General features: G+C 39.4%; 2 protein-coding genes across 3 annotated transcripts in view; one reads left to right on the plus strand and one right to left on the minus strand.

Annotated features, from left to right (window-relative positions):
* aggf1 (angiogenic factor with G patch and FHA domains 1) overlaps positions 1 to 15,178 on the plus strand; it is a 35,163-nt gene extending 19,985 nt beyond the window's left edge. Inside the window, exons 8-14 of the mRNA XM_048619346.1 lie at positions 533 to 584; positions 915 to 1,016; positions 2,316 to 2,481; positions 6,589 to 6,671; positions 11,838 to 11,965; positions 13,306 to 13,405; positions 14,861 to 15,178. Coding sequence (XP_048475303.1) covers positions 533 to 584; positions 915 to 1,016; positions 2,316 to 2,481; positions 6,589 to 6,671; positions 11,838 to 11,965; positions 13,306 to 13,405; positions 14,861 to 15,085 — 856 coding nt within the window. The 3' untranslated portion in view covers positions 15,086 to 15,178. The remainder of the gene's footprint in view (positions 1 to 532; positions 585 to 914; positions 1,017 to 2,315; positions 2,482 to 6,588; positions 6,672 to 11,837; positions 11,966 to 13,305; positions 13,406 to 14,860) is intronic.
* A 1,206-nt stretch (positions 15,179 to 16,384) lies between these two features.
* Positions 16,385 to 19,413, minus strand: part of LOC109920026 (KH homology domain-containing protein 4-like) — a 67,627-nt gene continuing 64,598 nt past the window's right edge. For both annotated transcript variants that reach the window (XM_048619363.1, XM_020520047.2), the window contains one exon: positions 16,385 to 17,576. In XM_048619363.1, coding sequence (XP_048475320.1) covers positions 17,302 to 17,576 — 275 coding nt within the window. In that variant the 3' untranslated portion in view covers positions 16,385 to 17,301. The remainder of the gene's footprint in view (positions 17,577 to 19,413) is intronic.

Raw genomic sequence — 19,413 nt, forward strand, 5'->3', positions numbered from 1 at the left:
CCTCACTTGTTTAATATACATTTGAGCACTTTGAGACTTGTTATTTTTTATCAACCTGTTTGGACATATTATGAGACCCTTCTGGAGAAGGTGGAACTTGAAGCCTGACCTTCTGGCAGGCACATCACCACTGCACCATAAGACCCTTTTTGTTTTCAGGCAAATTTGTTCACACAACGCTTAACATTTAACAATCTTAATTGAAATGAATGCCTACAGCACATGTTCCTTACTATGATTCTGTATCAAGGTACCCTTGTACCTAAAATGGCACTATAAGTGGCAACTTGTAAACGTTTCACTGTATTCATGAATACATGTGACAATAAACCTAATTCAAATTCAAATTAATCTATAAAGCCTCCAAGGAGGTCTTTGAATAGTTAGGCATTATTGCACCAAAGTACGTTCCACGCTGCCACCTATAGTGGAATGAGAGAAGGAAGCAGTTTTGGGATCGAGTTTACACATCACTGGAGAGAGCAAATGGAATGTTTGTTTCTTTTTTAATGGGATTCTTTATATTCGACAGAGAGAAGGATATGGACCACACAATTCAAATTGCTGAAATTGGTGTTAGTAAGGTTAGTTATAAAATCACATTAAACTGTAAAAGATGAAAATAGAATGTGTGAAAAAGAAAAAATTTACATCTGAATATGTGACAGATTTAACATGTTTTGTTGTTGAATACTTTGTATGTTCTCTATAATAAAATGTGATTTTTCCCAGAACTTACTGTTCAGTGCGATTTTAATTGCCTACCTCTAGCCTAACAGTCCTGGGAATTGCAGATATATTCTTAGTACCATTCTATTTCCTATTATAGAGCACGTTTCCGTATTGTTTAGTATAATAGCATGCTGATCTTTGTAGTTTTATTTTCCTCACATGCTAATTTCTGTTTTCTTTAGTTTCATGCTGAAGTATACTTTGACCAAGATCTACAGGAATACATGTTGGTAGACCAGGGGAGCCAGAATGGGACTGTGATCAATGGGAACAGAATCCTCATGGTATGATTGTTACTATAATCAGTTAGTAAGATCTTTTCCTGACCGTCCTCACATTTGGATTGTGGGGGACTGATCATTTTTCATGTTAACTTAAAATGAGATGAAGGTTTGTTCTGAGAAAGCTGTTCTGTGCAGCAGTCTAACATGGCTTTAAGAACCCAGTTTTTCACTTGTCCATATCACTGCATTAATGTATATAAATAAATTATCCACACAAGATGCGTTTATTATTCATGTGCTTTTATTCATTTTGGCACTCCTGCATAAGTTGTTACAGTTAAATGTTTAACTCGACCCAGTGCCCCAATACCTTCCTACCTAATCTTCAGAAAATCCTTCATCAATGTATAGAGGTCTCTGCACATGTGATCACAGTGACAGTAATTAAATTCAGCTTTGCTTTGTGAGCAAACCTTCAAGTACACTTTAGGGAATGGCCTGCAGAAAATAATCTGATACAAGATTCTAGTTCAAACAATAATTGGCAAAAAAGCACTAATTTTCAAACTGAGCATAAGCTGATCTTCTGACTGTGGTTGACCTTGTCGTGTCCAACTTCCTTGAAACGGCGCAGCCATAACTTCCTACGTGACTGAATATTATCTGTCGTATATTTTGGTGCTCTAAACTAAAGCAAGATAACTTATCAAGTTAAACCTATCACCCTTTAACTATTTCCTAACCAGAGCATTCAGGATTGCTTTGGTAGAAGTTTGATGCATGTGATAAAAATATGGAACAGCAGAATCTGATGTTTTTCATGTGGAAGGGTGGGGGGCAGGATATTGCTGGTACACTGAGGCCAGTACAATGCAAAACCATTCATTTAACTTACACATCCAGATTTTTGGAATTGTTTCTTAATTTCAGCCTTTGAATTAATATAATGATTGAAGGGGAGTAGTTCTCTACTAACTGTCTTGTTTAATCAAATGATAATACCATCTCTTGGTTATTTCAGATTTGTGGATATTATTCAAAACTACATCATTTTAAATTTTAAAAAACTCCTAAGGAGTTCAGTTCTGAAGAAGGGTCGCTGGACCCAAAACATTAACTCTGCTTTCTCTTCACAGAAGCTGCCAGACTGTTGAGTTTTCCCAGCAATTTCTATTTTTCTGATTTACAGCGTCTGCAGTTTTTAGGTTTTTTTTTCATTTTAAATTAAGTCTGTTTAGTATTCATTGCATTCAAATGCTCTACATCTCCACTATTCTATATTTTTTTAATTGCAGAAGAAATCAAAGCATAGTTAGTATCTACTGGTTAGCTATCAATTTAGTGTTCATTTTCTTTCAGCCAAAAAATAAATGTGATCCTCATAGATTGGAGCATGGTGATGAAGTGAAGTTTGGGGAGACTGTATTGTCTTTCCATATCCATCCAGGTACTGACACATGTAATGGCTGTGAGCCAGGCCAGGTTAAAGCTCACCTGCGTCTCCATAAAAAAGAAGAATTGACAGGTATTTGAATATATTTGTTAAACTGTTATTGCTTTGTCTATCTCCATTCTTATTCTGAAACTAATGAATCAAATTCAGTAATGACTGGTAAATCTCTAATTACACTCAGTATTATCCTTCCTTTGCCTGTTAACTGAACTAGCAGGAATGTGTATATCTAGTTGGATTTATGCTGAGTCATATTTGACTTGAACTGTCTGCTGCTATATAAAAGATTAACCTGTACAGTAAGAGAAAGAACTGTGTGTCTGTTCTTGTTCTCTATTGATATGCTGCACTCAGTTGCAGCTGGAGAGTGCATGCTGATCTGCACAGCTACAGATAGTGTCACATCACAGGTTTGAAGCTACACTGACATATTTGCAGAGATGAATGATCTCAATTCTTCTCCCTAATATGTTATTATCTGTGCAAAATTCATTGCCACTATTGACCTGGAATATCTCATGTACATGTAGTGCTGCAGTTGGAATTTTTGTTGTTAAGAAATCTGTTGCATACCAGCACCAGGTGTCTTCTGGTTTTGTATTTCAGTCCTGAGAGTTAGTAAACGTCTCAGCATGCCGTTTCCGAGCAAAGCCAATAGGCAGCTCCTCGGAAATTTTTACTGTTACACCAAATCCTTGTTATCTGTGGGAGTAAGGGACACTGACCTCCCATGAATAACAAAAAAACATGGTTACCAGACCACGCGATCAGACCTGACAAGTCACCGGGGGTTAATAATGAGCTTGGGTCTGAGGCTGACCTCGTGCGTATGCAGATCAAAAAATAGTGAATCCTCAGTTAACCAGAAGTGAGGGTAATACCACAATCTGGAGGTAAGGAGGAAAGGCAGGTGCTAAATTATAAATACTTACAATTTGTAAGTTATAAATTCTTTAAGATCATGAAATGTACATGATTGTTTTAAACTTTCTTTATCACTGCAGCATTGTGATGCAGCCATATGGAACTTCTGCAAGTATTGTATTGTTCTGACAGTAAGCTTCCACTCCACTTGTTGAAGTTTTCCTTCAGACTTCCTCACCAATATCTTATGCCACGTCCCAAAGAATTTTGAAGTTCAGTAGTCTAATTAAACGGTTAACAAGATCTCTGACTCCATTGACTGAGAGGCAGGTGACTGTCAATCATCTGAAGCCTGAATAGAGCCTCAATAGGTGGTGATTACTTACACTATTAAAAAGTATAAGTTGTTACAGCTCACCCCAGCTCTATTTAAGAAAGGGACAATTAAAAATGCATGATCAATATGCTTTGCATGAGCAATTGGGAGAAGTCCCATCCAGAGAGAGGTACAGTCCGAGTGAGTGTGAGACTGGACATTTAGTGCACAATCGGAGTTCAGTGCACAGGGGAAGAGGTTTTTTTGCTCAACATTTGTAAAATTCTTTTACATAGAATCAGTACCATGTGGAAAGAGGCCATTCAGCCCATCAAGCCTGCACTGACCCTCCGAGGAGCTCATATTTACCACGATCAACCCCACCTAGCCAGCACATCCCCAGACACTATGGGCAATTTAGCATGGCCAACCCACCTAATCTGCATATCTTTGGACTGTGGGAAGAAACCGGAGCATCCGCTGGAAACCCATGCAGACACAGGCAGAATTTGGAAACTCCGCACTGACAGTCACCCAAGGCTAGAATTGAACCCAGTTCTCTGGTGCTATGAAGCAGCAGTGCTGACCACTGAGCCACCTTACTGCCCATTTTTCAGGTTTATAATTTGTAAGGCAATATTTTGAGCTTCAACTGAGCAGAGAGAAGGGAGTCTTAGTTTAACAGTTGCAGCCTCAGAGCTCTGCTGATTTGGAAAACAAAACTGTGACATCACGGGAAAGTAGTGTGCTGATTAGTTTGTGAATTTACAAAAATATATAAAAATGAAAAAAGGAATTTAACTGAGAAACAACAGGAACAGAGAACAGTACAGTGGAGAAATAGGCCCTTTGGCCCACTAAGCCTCTACTGACCCCTGACTTTTCTAACCCAAAAGCCTTTTGCCTCCACATGGTCCATAATCCTCTATTCCTTGCCTGTTCGTGTATCTGTCAAGCTGCCTCTTAAATGTTGCTATTATATCTGCTTCTACCACCTCCTCTGGCAGTGCATTCCAGGCATTTAGCATCCTCTCTGTTCTTAAAAAAAAAACTTGCCCCTCACATCTCCTTTAAACTTTTTCCCTTTACTTTAAAGCTATGTCCCTAGTAGTGTGGTGATCAGAACTGTAACTGCAGTATTCCAAATGTGGCCTAATTAAAGTTCTATGCAGCTGCAACATCACTTGCCAATTTTTATACTCTGTGCCCTGACCAATGAAGGCAAGCATACCATGCATTTTCTTGACCAACTTATTCACTTATGTTGCCACTTTCAAGGAACTGTGAATCTGTATGCCTGGACCCTGCTGTATGTTAATGCTTCTAAGGGTTCCACCATTTACTGCATACTTTCCTTCTGCATTAAACCTTCCAAAATATATCACATCACGTTTGTATAAGTGAAAGTCAGGGCCAGTAGAACAAAGGAATATAAGTCAGCAAAGTAGGGTAAGAGAAGTAGAGTTAGTGTAAGTGAAGTAACTTAACAGTATTCTTACATAAGCATAAGTTTTATTCAGAAAAGAATCTCAGGCTTAAAAGAGCTCATGGAAGCAGAGCTCACACCAGTCATATGCTCCTCCTGTCTATGTGGCAAATCATGGAAGCTTCAGTTGTCCCTGGTGACCACATGTGCAGGAAGTGTGCCCAGTTGCAACTACAGGGAAATGGCATTTCAGAGCTGGAGCTGCAGGTGAATTCACTATGGAGCATTTGCAATTCTGGGCAAGGTGGTTAGTGCATTCAGTGAGGCGGTCACGCTACAGGTACAGATTGAAAAGGCAGAAAGAGTATGGGTGATCACCAGGCAGAGTAGAGGAAAGCAAATAGTTCAGCGGTCCACTATGGCTATCCCTCTTTCTAACAGATATGCCATTTTTGATACTATTGGGCAAAGTGACTGGGCAGGGGAAAGCAACAGCAGCCAAATTCCTGGTGCCACAGGCAGGTGTGCTATATAAGAAGGGAGAAAGAGGAATGGCAGGGCTTTGGTGGTAGGCAGACTCATTGTAAGGGGAACAGAGGGGTGTTTCTAGGTCTGCAAAAGAGACTTCAGGATGGTATGTTGCCTCCACCAGGGACAGGGGCAGGGCATTCTGTAAGGGGGAGAGCAAACAGACAAAGGGCAAGAGAGATTGTAGTACATATTGGTAACAGTGATGTAGATAAGAAAAAGGATGAGGGACCTAAAAGCATACGCTAGGGAACCAGGAAGAACTTTGTATGCCTCACTCTGTCTAAGCACCCCATAATCTCTCTGTCCTTGTATGTTACGATCTGACTGCTCACAAAACACAACTTTTCACTGTACCTAGGTACATGTGACAATAATAAATTTAAATCAAGTCAAAATCAAGGATCCAAAAGGTAGTAATCTCTGGATTATTTCCAGTGTCATGTGCAAGTTGAGCATGGGAATTAGAAGGTCAGTCCAGATGAATGCGTGGCTAGAGAGATGGAGGATGGAGGCATCTAGATTTCTAGGCAGTGGGACCTGAACTGGAATGGGACCAAAATCCTTGCGAAAAGGTTTGTTAATGCACCTTGGGAGGGTTTAAACTAACTTGGCAGGAGGGTGGGATTCAAAAAGAATGTTCAGCAAAAGAAGATGAATGGCCAAAATTAGAAATGAGAGCAAGTGGGTCAGGAAGATGTAGACATTTTGGGCCAGTTAAGGCACAATTACTTTTCTCAAAGAGTTGTGAATCTGTGGAATTCACTATCTCAGAGTACGGTGGATGCTGGCACATTGTCTATCTCCATTTGAAAATTGAAGAGTGGGTGGGAAAGTGGAATTGAGGCCAAGGTGAGATCAGCATGATGGTATTAAATGGTGGAGCAGGCTCAAGGGGCTGAATTGCCTACTCCTGCTCCTAGTTTTTATGTTCTTATTGTAATTGCCTTAGTGAAAAATCTATTTATTTATGCTGTCTTGTAATGTCCAAATTAGTCATTCAATATTGGTTACTGAAATGCTGCATTTTTTGGATTTTGTTTAGCTATTCCAGTGATGAGCAAGCAGGACAAAGATAAGTTACGACGTCAAGAATTAAAACAGATTCAGATCAAGTATGGGTTGCAGGTATGTTTTTGTTTGTTTCCATCAGGTCATTTTGAAGTTTTGCAGTCGCAATATTAGAAGCCAAGCACTGGAAAGTGTATTAGATTCTTTTTATTAAATTAAAAAAAACCTTTTAAAATGAATGATCTCGAGATTGCAAAGAAAATACTAACATTTCAAATATGAGTGCAATGGAAGTAACTTAATTTACACGAAAGCTGTACAGTACTGGCCCGGAAACTATGTTCTGTGCAGATCCAAATTGCAAAATGTATGATAAAACCTGATAGGTTTTTGGCTGCCATCAATAGTCTCGCCAGCCTTTCTCACGTATTTACAGTTGTTTTCCTCTTAATGAGCTGGTTGATCCTCCACACTTTTCCATTTAAGGTTTCCAGAACCTCTCTGTGATCATTATACCCTGCATGAGTGAGTACAATGCCCAAAACTGAGCCCAGTACTCCAAATGGAGACTGAACAAGGATTTTTACAATTACAGCATAATTTTCTCCTCATTGCATTGCCCCTAGAGAGATATGAAATCTAATGTTCCTTAGCCTTCATGAATACTTTTGCACCTGTGCAAATGATTTCTGTATATTTTGTGACTTCCCAGTTACTAGTCTTTCTCCATTTGATTTGTCTTTATTGATGCCTAAGTGGATGAACTTGCACTTCCCCACATTTCAGGTCCAGCTGCCAGTTCTGCCCACTCATGTTAATCATTGCCGTTTTTTGTATTTTATAGCTCCCATTTGCCAGGCCCTATCTAACAATTTCCTTGCCCTCCTTTCTCTGCCTATCCTTGTTACCTTCGCCCTCTGCTGTCTTCTTTACCTAACTGCTGTTATCTCTCCTTCCTTTTTCAACTCTGTTTATATTCTTTGATCTTTCTCAGTGATGCAGTTATCTCCTCAGCCACTAATTGTTTAGTATGATTAGTGCCCTTGATCTGAATGACTAAGAATTCGTATAAAGTAAACCCTATGAATTAAATCAAAACTAATCCATCAGCTCACAATTTAAATTATTTTAAAAGATATGGATTATCGCAGTTCTGTTCTCTATTTGATATAAATAGAAGTTTGGCAATTTTTGCTAAAGAAATAGAGTACAAAAGAAGGCAAGTGACCATGTGTATAGAAATTGTGTTCAGCTTCAGCTCCTGATTGATGATATGGAGTGGCTAGAGCTGCAAGTGGACTCACTATTGAGCATCCATGATGCTGAGGATGTCATGAATAGCGAGTTAGTCATACCACAAGTAAGGGCTACACAGGCAGAAAATTGGATATTGTTGTTGGCGATGACCTCTTGGGGAAAGCAACAAATAGCAAAGTTTGTGGCACCATGGTTGGCTTTGTTGCACAGTTGGGGAGGAAAAAGACTGGGAGAGCTTTAGTGATAGGGTACTCAGTTGTAAGGGGAACTGACAGGCGGTTCAATGGCAGTAAACAACACTCCCAAATGGTATGCTTCCTCCCTGGTGCTAGGGTCAAGGATGTCTCGGAGAGGCAGCAGGGCATTCTGAAGAAGGGTGACAGCCAGCAGACGTGGTACATGTCGGTACCAATAACATGGGTTTAAAAAAGGGGTTCTACAGCAAGAATTTAGTTAAGTTAGGATGTAGATTAAAGAGGAAGACACTAAGGTTGTAATCTTTGGGTTACTTCCAGTGCCATGTGCTACTGAGTTTAAGAGTAGGAAGATAGGTCAGATGAATGCGTGACTAAAGGGATCGTGTTCAAGGGAAGGCTTTAGATTTTTGAATCATTGAGACAGTTTCTGGGGTAGGTGGGACCTACACAAGCTGAATGGGTTGCACCTGAACCGGAATGGGTCCACTACCCTTACCGGGAAGGTTTTAAACTCTTTTGGCAGGGGATGGGGCACAGAGTAGGTGTAAAGTTAGGAGCAAGGTCCAAACAGATATAGGAATGCTAGGAGAGTCCAGTAGGCAGAGAAGACATGGGCAGGATAAGGCACACGGGAGGGCCAGAAAGCTAAATTGTATTTATTTTAATGCTTCACTGGTAAAATGGATGAACTTAGCGCATTGCTCACCATGTGGGCATATGATACTGTTGCAGTCACTGAGACATAGTTCAAAGAAGGGCAGGACTGGCAGCTCAACATTCCAGGATATAAAGGTTTCAGATGTGATTAAGAGAGGAGGAGCATTGCATTTTTAACAAAGGAAACCGTCACTGCCATAATGAGGGAGGGCCTCCGAGTAGGGTCTTCAAATGAGGCCATCTGGGTAGAGCTAAGAAAATAGGGGTGATTACCTTACTGGGATTTACTACAGGCCTCCCAACAGTCAGGATGATGGAGGAGCAGATATGTAGGCAAATCACAGAAAGGTGTGAGAGACGTAGGGTTACAGTTGGAGGACATTTCAACTTTGCTAATATTCACTGGGATTGCCTTAGTGTGAAAAGATAGATGGGGTGGAATTTTAAAAGTGTATCCAGGAGAGCTTTTTGTGCCAGTAGATGCATAGTCCTACTAGAGATGGGGCAGCACTAGACCTAACGCTCGGGAAAGAAGCCAGTCAAGTGATTGAAGTTCCACTGGGCAAACATTTTGGAGATAGTGACCATAATTCCTTAAGTTTCAAAGTCATTATGGAAAGGGATAAGAATAGTGAAGAAGTGTCTAAAGTGGGGGAAGGCTGACTTCAATATCATTACACAGAATCTGGCAAAAAGACCGGGAGCAGTTCCTTGCAGGTAAGTCTACATTTGGAACATGGGAGTCTTTTAAAAGTGGTATATTTAGAATTCAGGGCCAGCATGTTTCTGTAATAGTTAAGGGGAGGGCAGCAAGTCCAGGGAAGCCTGGATTTCAAGAGATGTTGAATAGTTTGATAAATAAAAAGAAGGAAGCATTTGTCAGGTACAGTGCATTAAAAACAGGGGAGGCCCTTCGACAGTGTCGAATGTAGGAGGCTGCTTAAAAAGGAAATTAGGAGAGCAAAGAGGGGCCATGAAATATCCTTGGTAGTTGGGATCAAGGAAGACCCCAAGGCTTTTTTATAAGTATATCAAAAGTAAGGTTTACCAGGGAAATGGTGAGACCTATTAGAGATCAAAGGGGCAACCTGTGCATGGAGCCAGTGAACATGGCAGAGGACTTATTATTTGTATTCACAACAGAAAGATATTGTATCCGGGGTTATCAGTTGTGATGGTGAGGTTCTAGGACACGTTAAGATTAATAAGGAGGACGTATTAGAAGTTTAAGTAGGCATACAGGTGCGTAAATCCCCAGGATGACTGAGATGTAGCCCAGGCTGCTGTGGGAAGCAAGGGAGAAGATTGCTAGGGTCCTGACGGATATATTTAATACTTCGCTGGTCACAGATGAAGTGCCAGATAGCTGGAGGATAGCCAGAGTGGTTCCTTTGTTCAAGAAGGGTAGAAGGGATAGAACAGGTAATTACCACTGACGTCAAACTAACTGGTCTGTAGGGAAATTATTGGTGAAAATTCTGAAGGACAGGATTAATCATAATTGGAAAGACAGGTGTTGATCAGAGATAGTCAGCACAGATTTGTTACAGAGAGATCCTGACTAATTTGAGTTTTTTAAAAAGGTGGCTAAGTATATTGATAATGAAGATCCAAGGCACGTTGTCAAACTAGATCCAAAATTGGCTTAAAAATAGGAGGCAAAGAGTGATAATGAAGGGTCGTTTTTGTAATTGGAAGCCTGTGACCACAGGTGTGCCATGGGCATCAGTGCTAGAACCTTTGCTGTTAATGTACATTAGACCTTCTACAGTCGCATTCAGGTCGTTAATTAGTAAGTTTTGCAGATGACATGAACATTGTGTCTCTTTCCCTCGTCACCTGCAATGTCGCTAGGGAGTACTGAGGAACAAAGGGACTTGGTTTATAAGTTAATAGATCCCTGAAAGTGTCAGCACAGATAGAGTGGTGAGGAAGGCATCTCGGATTAGCCAGGACATAGAATATAGGAGCATGGAAATCTTGTTACGACTTTATAAAACTTTGGTTAGGCCATAGTGAAATATTGTGTGCAATTCTGGTTGCTACACTATCGGAACAATGTGATTAAGCTAGAGAGGATGCAGAGGAAATTCACTAGGATGTTGCCTGGGATAAAGTCTGTTTTGTGGAGGGACTGGAGAAGCTGGGTATGTTTTCCTCGGAGCAGAGGAGGTTGAGGGGGAATCTGATTAAGGTATACAAAATTATGAGAAGCATAGACTGAGTAGGTCATAAGAATTTCTTCCCAGTGAGTGGTTTAGGGAGATCTGAGGAAAAAAGAAATTCACCCAGAGACTGTTAGATATATGGAATATGCTGCCTGAGAAGGTGGTGGAGGAGGTTCTCTCGCAACATGGTAGTACCTGGATGAGTACTTGAAATCCTGGGCCATAGTAGGCTATGGACCAAGTGTAGGTAAATGGGATTAGTGTTTGTCAGCATAGATGTGGTGGGTTAAAGGACCTACTTCTATGCTGTATGATCCTATGTTGCTGCAACTGTACAAGGCATTAGTGAGACTACATCTGGAGTACTGCAGACAAATTTTGTCCCCTTGAAGAGAGATGTAGTTGCATTGGAGACAGTTCCGAGGAAGTTCATTAGATTAATCCCAGAGATGAGGGGTTTATTTTAACAGAGACTGAGTAGTTTAGGCCTATAATCTTTGGAGTTTAGAAAAATGAGAGGATATTTAATTGACGTATACAAGATGCTAAAGGGGATTGACGAAGTAAGTGTAGAGATGATGTTTCCTCATGTTGGGCAATCTAAAACAAGAGGTCATAGTTTTTAGGATAAGGGGTAGTAGATTTAAAATAGATGAGGAAAAATTATTTCTGTCCAAGGTTTGTGAATCTGTGAAATTCACTACCCCTGAGTATGATGGATGCTGGGATATTAAATAAATTTAAAGGAAGAGATAGATGTTAAAATTAGTAATGGGTTGAAGGGTTACAGAGAACAGGCAGGAAAGTGGAACTGAGGCCAAGATGAGATTGCATTAAATGGTGGAGCAGGCTCAAGGAGCTGAATTGCCAAAATTTGGTTCCAAGTTCTTAGGTAAAATATACTGGGTGTTTATAGGGGATTATGTGGAACAGAGAATGTGATACTCTTTCTGAAATGTTAATTTTAAACAGTTCATTAAACTTGTTGCCATTTTTAAATTTAGAATAGTGCATATGAAGGAGGTGAAACATTAAAGAACTCAATGTATAAGGATCGAGCTGCCAATCGCAGACAGTTTGTTGGAAGTGATGGTATCTATAGAAGAGATGATGCTCCTGCTTCAGTCAATGTGTAAGTATGTAAATGAACATAGGATTGTGAATCCACTCTGCAATTCAGTGGTAATTTCAGAATTTACCAAATGCACCATTGTTCAGTTCCAGTAGAGAATATAAATTGCTTACCAAGAATGATCTTTTACCTTTCCGATCAAGTTTCCAATAGAATATTGCTATTTTCCCCTGGGGAGAGTAAAATCACTAAGGGTATTATCCTTTAAGGAAGACCCTGTCTGGTCACTTGACCTTTTACGAGACATTGTTCTTGGTTGCATTTTTAGTTTGTTTGCAAGTGCAGCACTGATTACCCAAAAAACAAGAGTGCTGTGATACTCACTACAATAAATATTTGAGCAGTTTTTCAAGCACTCTGTGCTGTAAAATAAGTTATTGTTGATCGGAAAGAAGCTTTATTTGGATTTCACAGACTGTTCGTCCCAGAACGTTTATGCTGGCTGTCTACAAGCTGGACCCAATCTCCTGCTCTTTCTTACTTAAGAGATGCTTATCCAATTCCCTTTAAAAGCCAGAATTGAATCTGCCTTACCACATTCTCAAACAGTACATTGCCAGATCCTGACCACTCGGTGCGTTCAAACATTTTTGTTCAGTCTGCTATTGGTTCTATTGTCAGTCACCTTAAGTTGGTGTTTCCTCTAGTTTTCAAACCTTCCATCAATGGAATGGTTCTATCTACCTTTTGGATAACCTTAATGATTTCAGATACATGTATCGGATATCCTTTATTTTTATTTAATTTTTATCCAGTCCACACAACTGAAGTCTGTCATCCTTGGGGTGGCATGGTGGCTCAGTGGTTAGCACTGCTACCTCACAGCGCCAGGAACCCAGGTTTATTCAACCCTTGGGCGACAGTCTGTGTGGAGTTTGCATGTTCTCTCTGTGTCTGCGTGGGTTCCTCCCACAGTCCAAAGATGTGCAGGCTAGGTGGATTGGCCATGCTAAATCGCCAGTAGTGTTCAGAGATGTATAGATTAGGTGGGTGGGATGCTCTGAGGTTCGGCATGGACTTGTTGGGCCTGTTTCCACACTGTAGGGATACTAAGATTTATGATCCCTGGAATCATTCTGTTTCCCATTGGCATTAGGGCCAAAAACCAGAGAACAGAAATAGATTCAATTATTGCTTTCAAAATGGAATCACATAAGCAGCTAAAGAGAAAAGGTCCTGCATGTGTGATTGTTCAGGATATACTCCACCTGCTTCTCAAAACTTTTGATATCTTGATCTTCACATTAGTCTGAGTGAGACGGGGTACTGGTGTAAGGATATGATGGAAATTCTCAAAGTAGTAAATGGTGCACTAGCATAATAAGCTTTATTGATCTTAGGGAAATCTGTGACAACAATAAAGGGAGAAAGATGTTGGAAAAGATGGGCTGGAAGAAAGGTGAAGGACTTGGCAAAGAGAGTTGTGGCATTAAAGAGCCGGTAAGTTGTCTTTGCCCTACTACACAGAAAACTGCTAGAAATTACTTTTTGGATCAAAAAAGTTAGGTAGGAAATGAACAGACATAAAACTAAATATTTAAACAAATTATTACTTATTAGAAATGAGCCATCTGTAATTTACATTTATTCTTCAATATTGAGAACTCAATTGGAAATGAGTAATTTTTTTAAATTGCTAGACTCAATGAGCAACATTATGTCTTAGTGGTTAGCACTGCTGCCTCACAGCACCAGGGACCTGGGTTTGATTCCAGCCTTGGGTGACTGTGTGGAGTTTACGCATTCTGTCCATGTCTGCATAGGTTTCCTTCCACAGTCCAAAAATGTACAGACTAAGTGGTTTGCCCATGCTAAAATTGCCAGTGCTTTCCAGGGATGTGCAGGCTAGGTGGGCTAGCCATGGTAAATGTGGGATTATAGGATTGGATGGATTGCTCTTCAGAAGGTCACTTTGGACTCAATGAGCCCAATGGCCTCTTTCCACAGAGTGGAATTCTAATATGCTTTAAAGTCAACTTGCCTCATAGTGGTAATCCTACTCATAGTATAAATTATGTTAACACTTCTTATTTAGTCGTGGGTCATGGGCATTGTTGGCTGGCTAACCAGCACTTATTGTCCTGTCCCTAGCTGCCCTTGAACTGAGTGACATGCTCGGCCGTTTCACATTGCTATGGGTATGAAATCACATATCCAGACCAGGTGAAAATAGCAGATTTCCTTCCCTGAAGGACAATGAACCAGATGGGGTTTTCTGACAACTGGCAATGGTTTCATGGTCACCTGTAGATTCTCAATTCCACTACCTGCCACAGTGGGATTCAAATCCAGGTCCCCAGAACATTAGCTGAGTTACTGGATTAATAGTCTGGTGATAATACTATAAAGCCATTGCCTCCCCAAATACATGTCTGCTTAAACACATTGGCAGAGTATAACAGTGCATTTACCAAACCAAGAAAGTCTTTGTGAGCTTTCTCTAATGGCTCAGTAGGAAAATTTATGTTTTGGCATAATAGCCAGACTGGGAAAATTTCATGTTCGTACTATGGGAAGATCTGTGCGTATGGGGTACTTAGCAGTTTTGCCACCCGATTAGATGAAATGGTAGATAACAAAATGAATCAATCCATATTCTCTACTAATCTGTATTGATTGAACTGACTTTGGCTACTGCTGTACTCCAATGTCCATGGTGATGACTTGATGATTAAAACAGAAGTTCCAAAATATTTGGCCTAAAAGACGATCCAAACCATTTCAGGATTGTGGTACACAATCAGAATGTGACATCTGTGAAGAGCCACTTTTTATTCTTAAATAAACATTTCAAAACACATTTATGTCTGTGAGAAATTGCAAGGCAGTCATCTAATCATGCCAATTTCTTGTTAAATCCCAAATGCTGTATTTCTGTTGTATCTGTAATTTCAGATTCAAGTTCAACTTCATCACTCACAAGCTGGTTTAGGAGCCACTGAACCGCTTTCCATTGAAGATGTACAGCTGTCCAGATCCAATAAACAGAAAAATTGGGCCAAAGCTAGAGACAGATTTTCTGAAACTTTTCAACAAACCACAAATCAGAAAGCAACACTGAAAACATTGTGGGTTAAAGGTGCTGTAAGGGAGCAGACTGAAGACAGTGTCACAAGCTGAATTTTGTAAATAATGTTCCATTTTTGTGAATTAATTATACCATGAAGGTGCAAGTTTTTATATTGTAAAATAAAAAGCAAATATGCGTATTTAGTTTGAGGCAACTAAATTGTATTAATTCTGGTTTTGTTTTGGCATAGCAACTAAGGATCTCCGAATACAGCAGTTTACTTTTTTAAAAAATATATAGCTCTTCCTTGAATTAGACATTCTATTCAGAATGAATATTGCTGAGGAAAAAAAGTGTAAGCTTTTCATTTTGCACTCCTCTAGACAATTCTCAAGAATACAAATTCAAGAGAAATATCAGCGTTTATATTGCATGTGTGTGGAGGCCATGGAGAATGCCATTAATGCACAGTTGACAGCCATGTTGACTTATTAGTCAGGACATTGCCCTGTAGAATGAACCAAACCATTAGCTATCATCTGTTGTGTTGAGTTGGAACGGATGCAAGGAATTGTGTAGTTTTCAGTACATTTGCATGTCCATCATAACAATCTTAAATTGGTTGTCAGTGTAATTCCTTATACACTTGCTGGATAATCCAATTTTATGCTCACACAGAACCAGATCTAAATTAGTAGCAATGTAAAAATTTCACCTCAAATTCTCAATTCTCACTTCCTAGAGTTATTAGATGTACCTTGCCCAGTATTAACTATACACATCCAGCCCACACTTGAGACAGTGTGTAACATTAGATGTGATACTGCAGTAGGACAGCAGATAACATGCAAAGAATTATGCTGACAACCAGTTTAGAATTGTCAGTCAAGCTTTCAGGGTATTCTTTGCACATTGGCAGAACCAGGTATATGCGTTGAGCATATCACTTGCTGTTTCATTGGTCAGAGCCTTGCCCTGAGAAATTACATTTTTTCTTCTTTATTCATTCATGGGATGAGGGTTTCACTGGCTAGGCAGTATTTGTTGCCCTCCCTAATTGCCCAGAGGGCAGTTAAAAGTCAACCACATTGCTGTGGGTCTGGAATCACTTGTAGGCCAGACCAGATAAGATGACCATTTCCTTCCCTAAAGGACATTAATGAACCAGATGGGTTTTTCAGACAGACAACAGATTCATGATCATCATTAGATTCTTAATTCTACCATCTATCATGGCAGCATTCAAACCCTGGTCTGGGTCTTTGGATTAACAGTCCAGCGATAATACCACTAGGCCATCACCTCCCCCTTTTAAACCAGGCAGGTTCCCACAGCAGTAACATCTCTATCAGAGGCCACTTGTCACCTAATTTTCTTTTATTCAGTATGAATACAAGTTGACAAAGTTGTCCAGCAATACTCAATTTTATTTTAGATTAGTCAGCAATAACTTGTCGATTCAGTTATTTGTCCATTCAAAAGGCTCCTGTGTTTTAATGCATTGTTGTGCACGTCAGAATAATCATTCCAGCTAGGGAGTATTAAGATATTTATAGCTTCCCGCATACACCTTCAACAGGCAGGTACAACTTGTATAAAGCTGCTCCTGCAAGTTTGACTAACATCTCCTGTTCCAGTTTAACCATTAATTTCAAAGGACTACTGTTATCTTGATAAAATATACTTTGTCCAAATGTATCAAATGAATGAGGTCTGTAGTTTCTTTTATTAGGCCCTACAATGGCAAATAGTTACTGATCTAGAAATTCAGTCACCACAGCCCTGTATTAGTAACAAAATAGATTAAAATTCTCCATGCTACCTTCATAGTTGCAATGGCTGTAAAATAAATTTGAAGGAGTTAGTTTTCAACACTTCAATATAGTATACACCTCTCGTATTTCGCATACTTTTATTTTACAGGCTGTATTTAATACACTAAATCCTTGCCAATTACAACATAAGACTGGTGCATGAATCATGCTTCTGCAAAGTACCAGCAGGGAAAAGCTGGAGTTTTTAATATGTCCTTAATTCTGGAATTTGTGACTTCACTCTTCACAATACTGCAGCTGGATTCCTGTAAAAAATGCCAATATGATGATGGATCTTCTAGTTCCTGCAACTTGCATTAAAGTCTATCTTCCAATGTTACGCTGTGAGCCACTCAATTATGATAGTCCATTCAAGTTAATTCCAGAAGTCCTCGCAAATTGGGTAATAGTAGTACTGCACCTAGCGCACACAGGCTGATTTGTACAATAGTGGTTTAGCTGCACATAGTGAAGAGAACATTGACAAAAATACATTTACAACATTTGCAATATTAATTGGGTGCCATCCAGAAGGGCATGGAATTTTGAGACCTGGGTAAACCATGTTGCTGCTGCTGGTGGTGATGATGAGGATGATGATGTTGGTGGATTGAATGCTGAAAGTAAGGATGATACATATTGCGTGATGCATTTCCTGAAGGTCGGTATCTCCCACCTCGCTTATGCCGGTCGTCTTCCTCATCTGAAGAGTCCTCCCCGTACTGGGCCAGGGCACCTAGGCTATCACTAGTCTTGTGTCGCTTATGGCTTGGAGAAGAGATATGACCTACATTTTAAAATAAGAATCCCCAAACACCATACATACCCAGAAAGCCATGAATTATTCAATATAAGAGAAAGAATTTAGTTTGTGGGAAAGAGAACACATTGTTAATGTTTAAAATGTTTACAGACAATACATTAAAATAAATCATTTGTAGTACAGTACATAAGATGTCATAAAACCATGTCAAGTTGACAGCAGCAGGTGAAGTCCCATCAGAAACATGTAAGAGAACACAAGACACAGGAAAAATTAAATTCAGATTAATTGGCACATACTAACTATGCTCAAACTGCAGCACAATTTAAACCATTACAGCACGCTTAGCTCATTAATAGTTGTATTAAACAATGCCTTTCAAATTGACCAGTAAAAGTTTCACAAATGCCATACACAATACTGCAGAGAATATTAATTTTTCTCACTTATCTGCCACATTCTGTAATATGTTAGCCAGGTATTATACTAGTACAATTGGACAATGAATAAAAGATTAAAAAATTCAGCACAGCCTCACTTTTTCTCTCAAAGGATCTGACAGTTGCCTGGCTTACTACCTCTGTGAAAGTGTCCAATGTACTAAGTGAAAATAGGTCAAATGCTTTCAAGCAACAGCAATTGAACTTGTCAATTAAACTAGATTCTGAACTTAATCATCATTTCCATCAGATCTAAAACTTCAGGTATCCAACTTGGTGCGGAGTTTTTTCTAGATTAGAATTAGCAAAATTGATCTGCGTATAGTTTAACCTACCTTATCATCTTGCTTGGAATAATGGATTTAAAACTAACATCATTTGCACTGCATTTCAAAAGTCGATGTACTTTACGCTTTTTCCCGTCTCTTAGATCTACTACTTTCTGGAGAAGCATTGTGGTTGTAAAACAAACGTTTGTTTTAAAGTTGCTTATATTCAAACATTAGTGCATCACTGGAAATTCTAGAACCAGGCAGAATGGACAGACCATTCAGGAGAGATAATCAGAAGCACCTCTACATACAAAGGGTAGTGGATGTTTGTGGAACTCTTCCACAAACAGCAGTGAATGCTAGATCAGCTGCTAATTTAAAATCTAACATCATACATTTTCTGATCAAAAAATTTATCGAAGGGATATGGGCTAAAAACAGGAATGTGGAGTTAGGCCACAGCTTAGCCATGATCTAACTGAATTCCAAATCAGGCTCAAGGGGCTGAACACCTGCTCTTACATTCCTACATATTAGTGGTACTCATCAATTTATCTCATTTATCAATTTGAACATCAATCAATTTTCAGCTTACTGAAATTTCACATTTGGATGAGAGCTTCCCTTAAAATTTGATTGAAAAGTGCAGCCAGTGGTTTTATTTAACATACTGAGAGTTGCTCCTTCACCTGACAATGCATCAATGTTTTCTTGTGGTCAAAATTGTGATGCACTTGCTTTCCCATTAACTATTTACATCATCACGAGCAGAAATGAGAGACATTAAAACTATTGGTTAAAACTCAAATCAACCAGTTATACCTTTGCTAAATTTCCTTTGCTAATGAAAACCCAAGTACTTGTCAAAGGAAAACTTCTCATTGAAACAAAATTTTGATAGGATAGATGGTGAAAGACTGTTTCCTCTTTCTCGAGTCTAAAATTCAGTCTAAATAAAAAGGTTTGGCTATCTTGGGCTGAAATGAGGAGCAACTTCTTCACTCAGAGCGTTCTGAATCTTTGAAAGAAATCAAGGATTATTGAGATTGGGCGAGAAAAGTAGAGTTGAAGATCAGCCATTAACTTATTATATGGTTGAGCCAACTCTAGAGGCAAGACAGACTACCCTATTTGTGTTCTTTTGTAATC

This window comes from Rhincodon typus, chromosome 3, assembly GCF_021869965.1.
Source record: "Rhincodon typus isolate 14 chromosome 3, sRhiTyp1.1, whole genome shotgun sequence".
NCBI classification, from domain to species: domain Eukaryota; kingdom Metazoa; phylum Chordata; class Chondrichthyes; order Orectolobiformes; family Rhincodontidae; genus Rhincodon; species Rhincodon typus.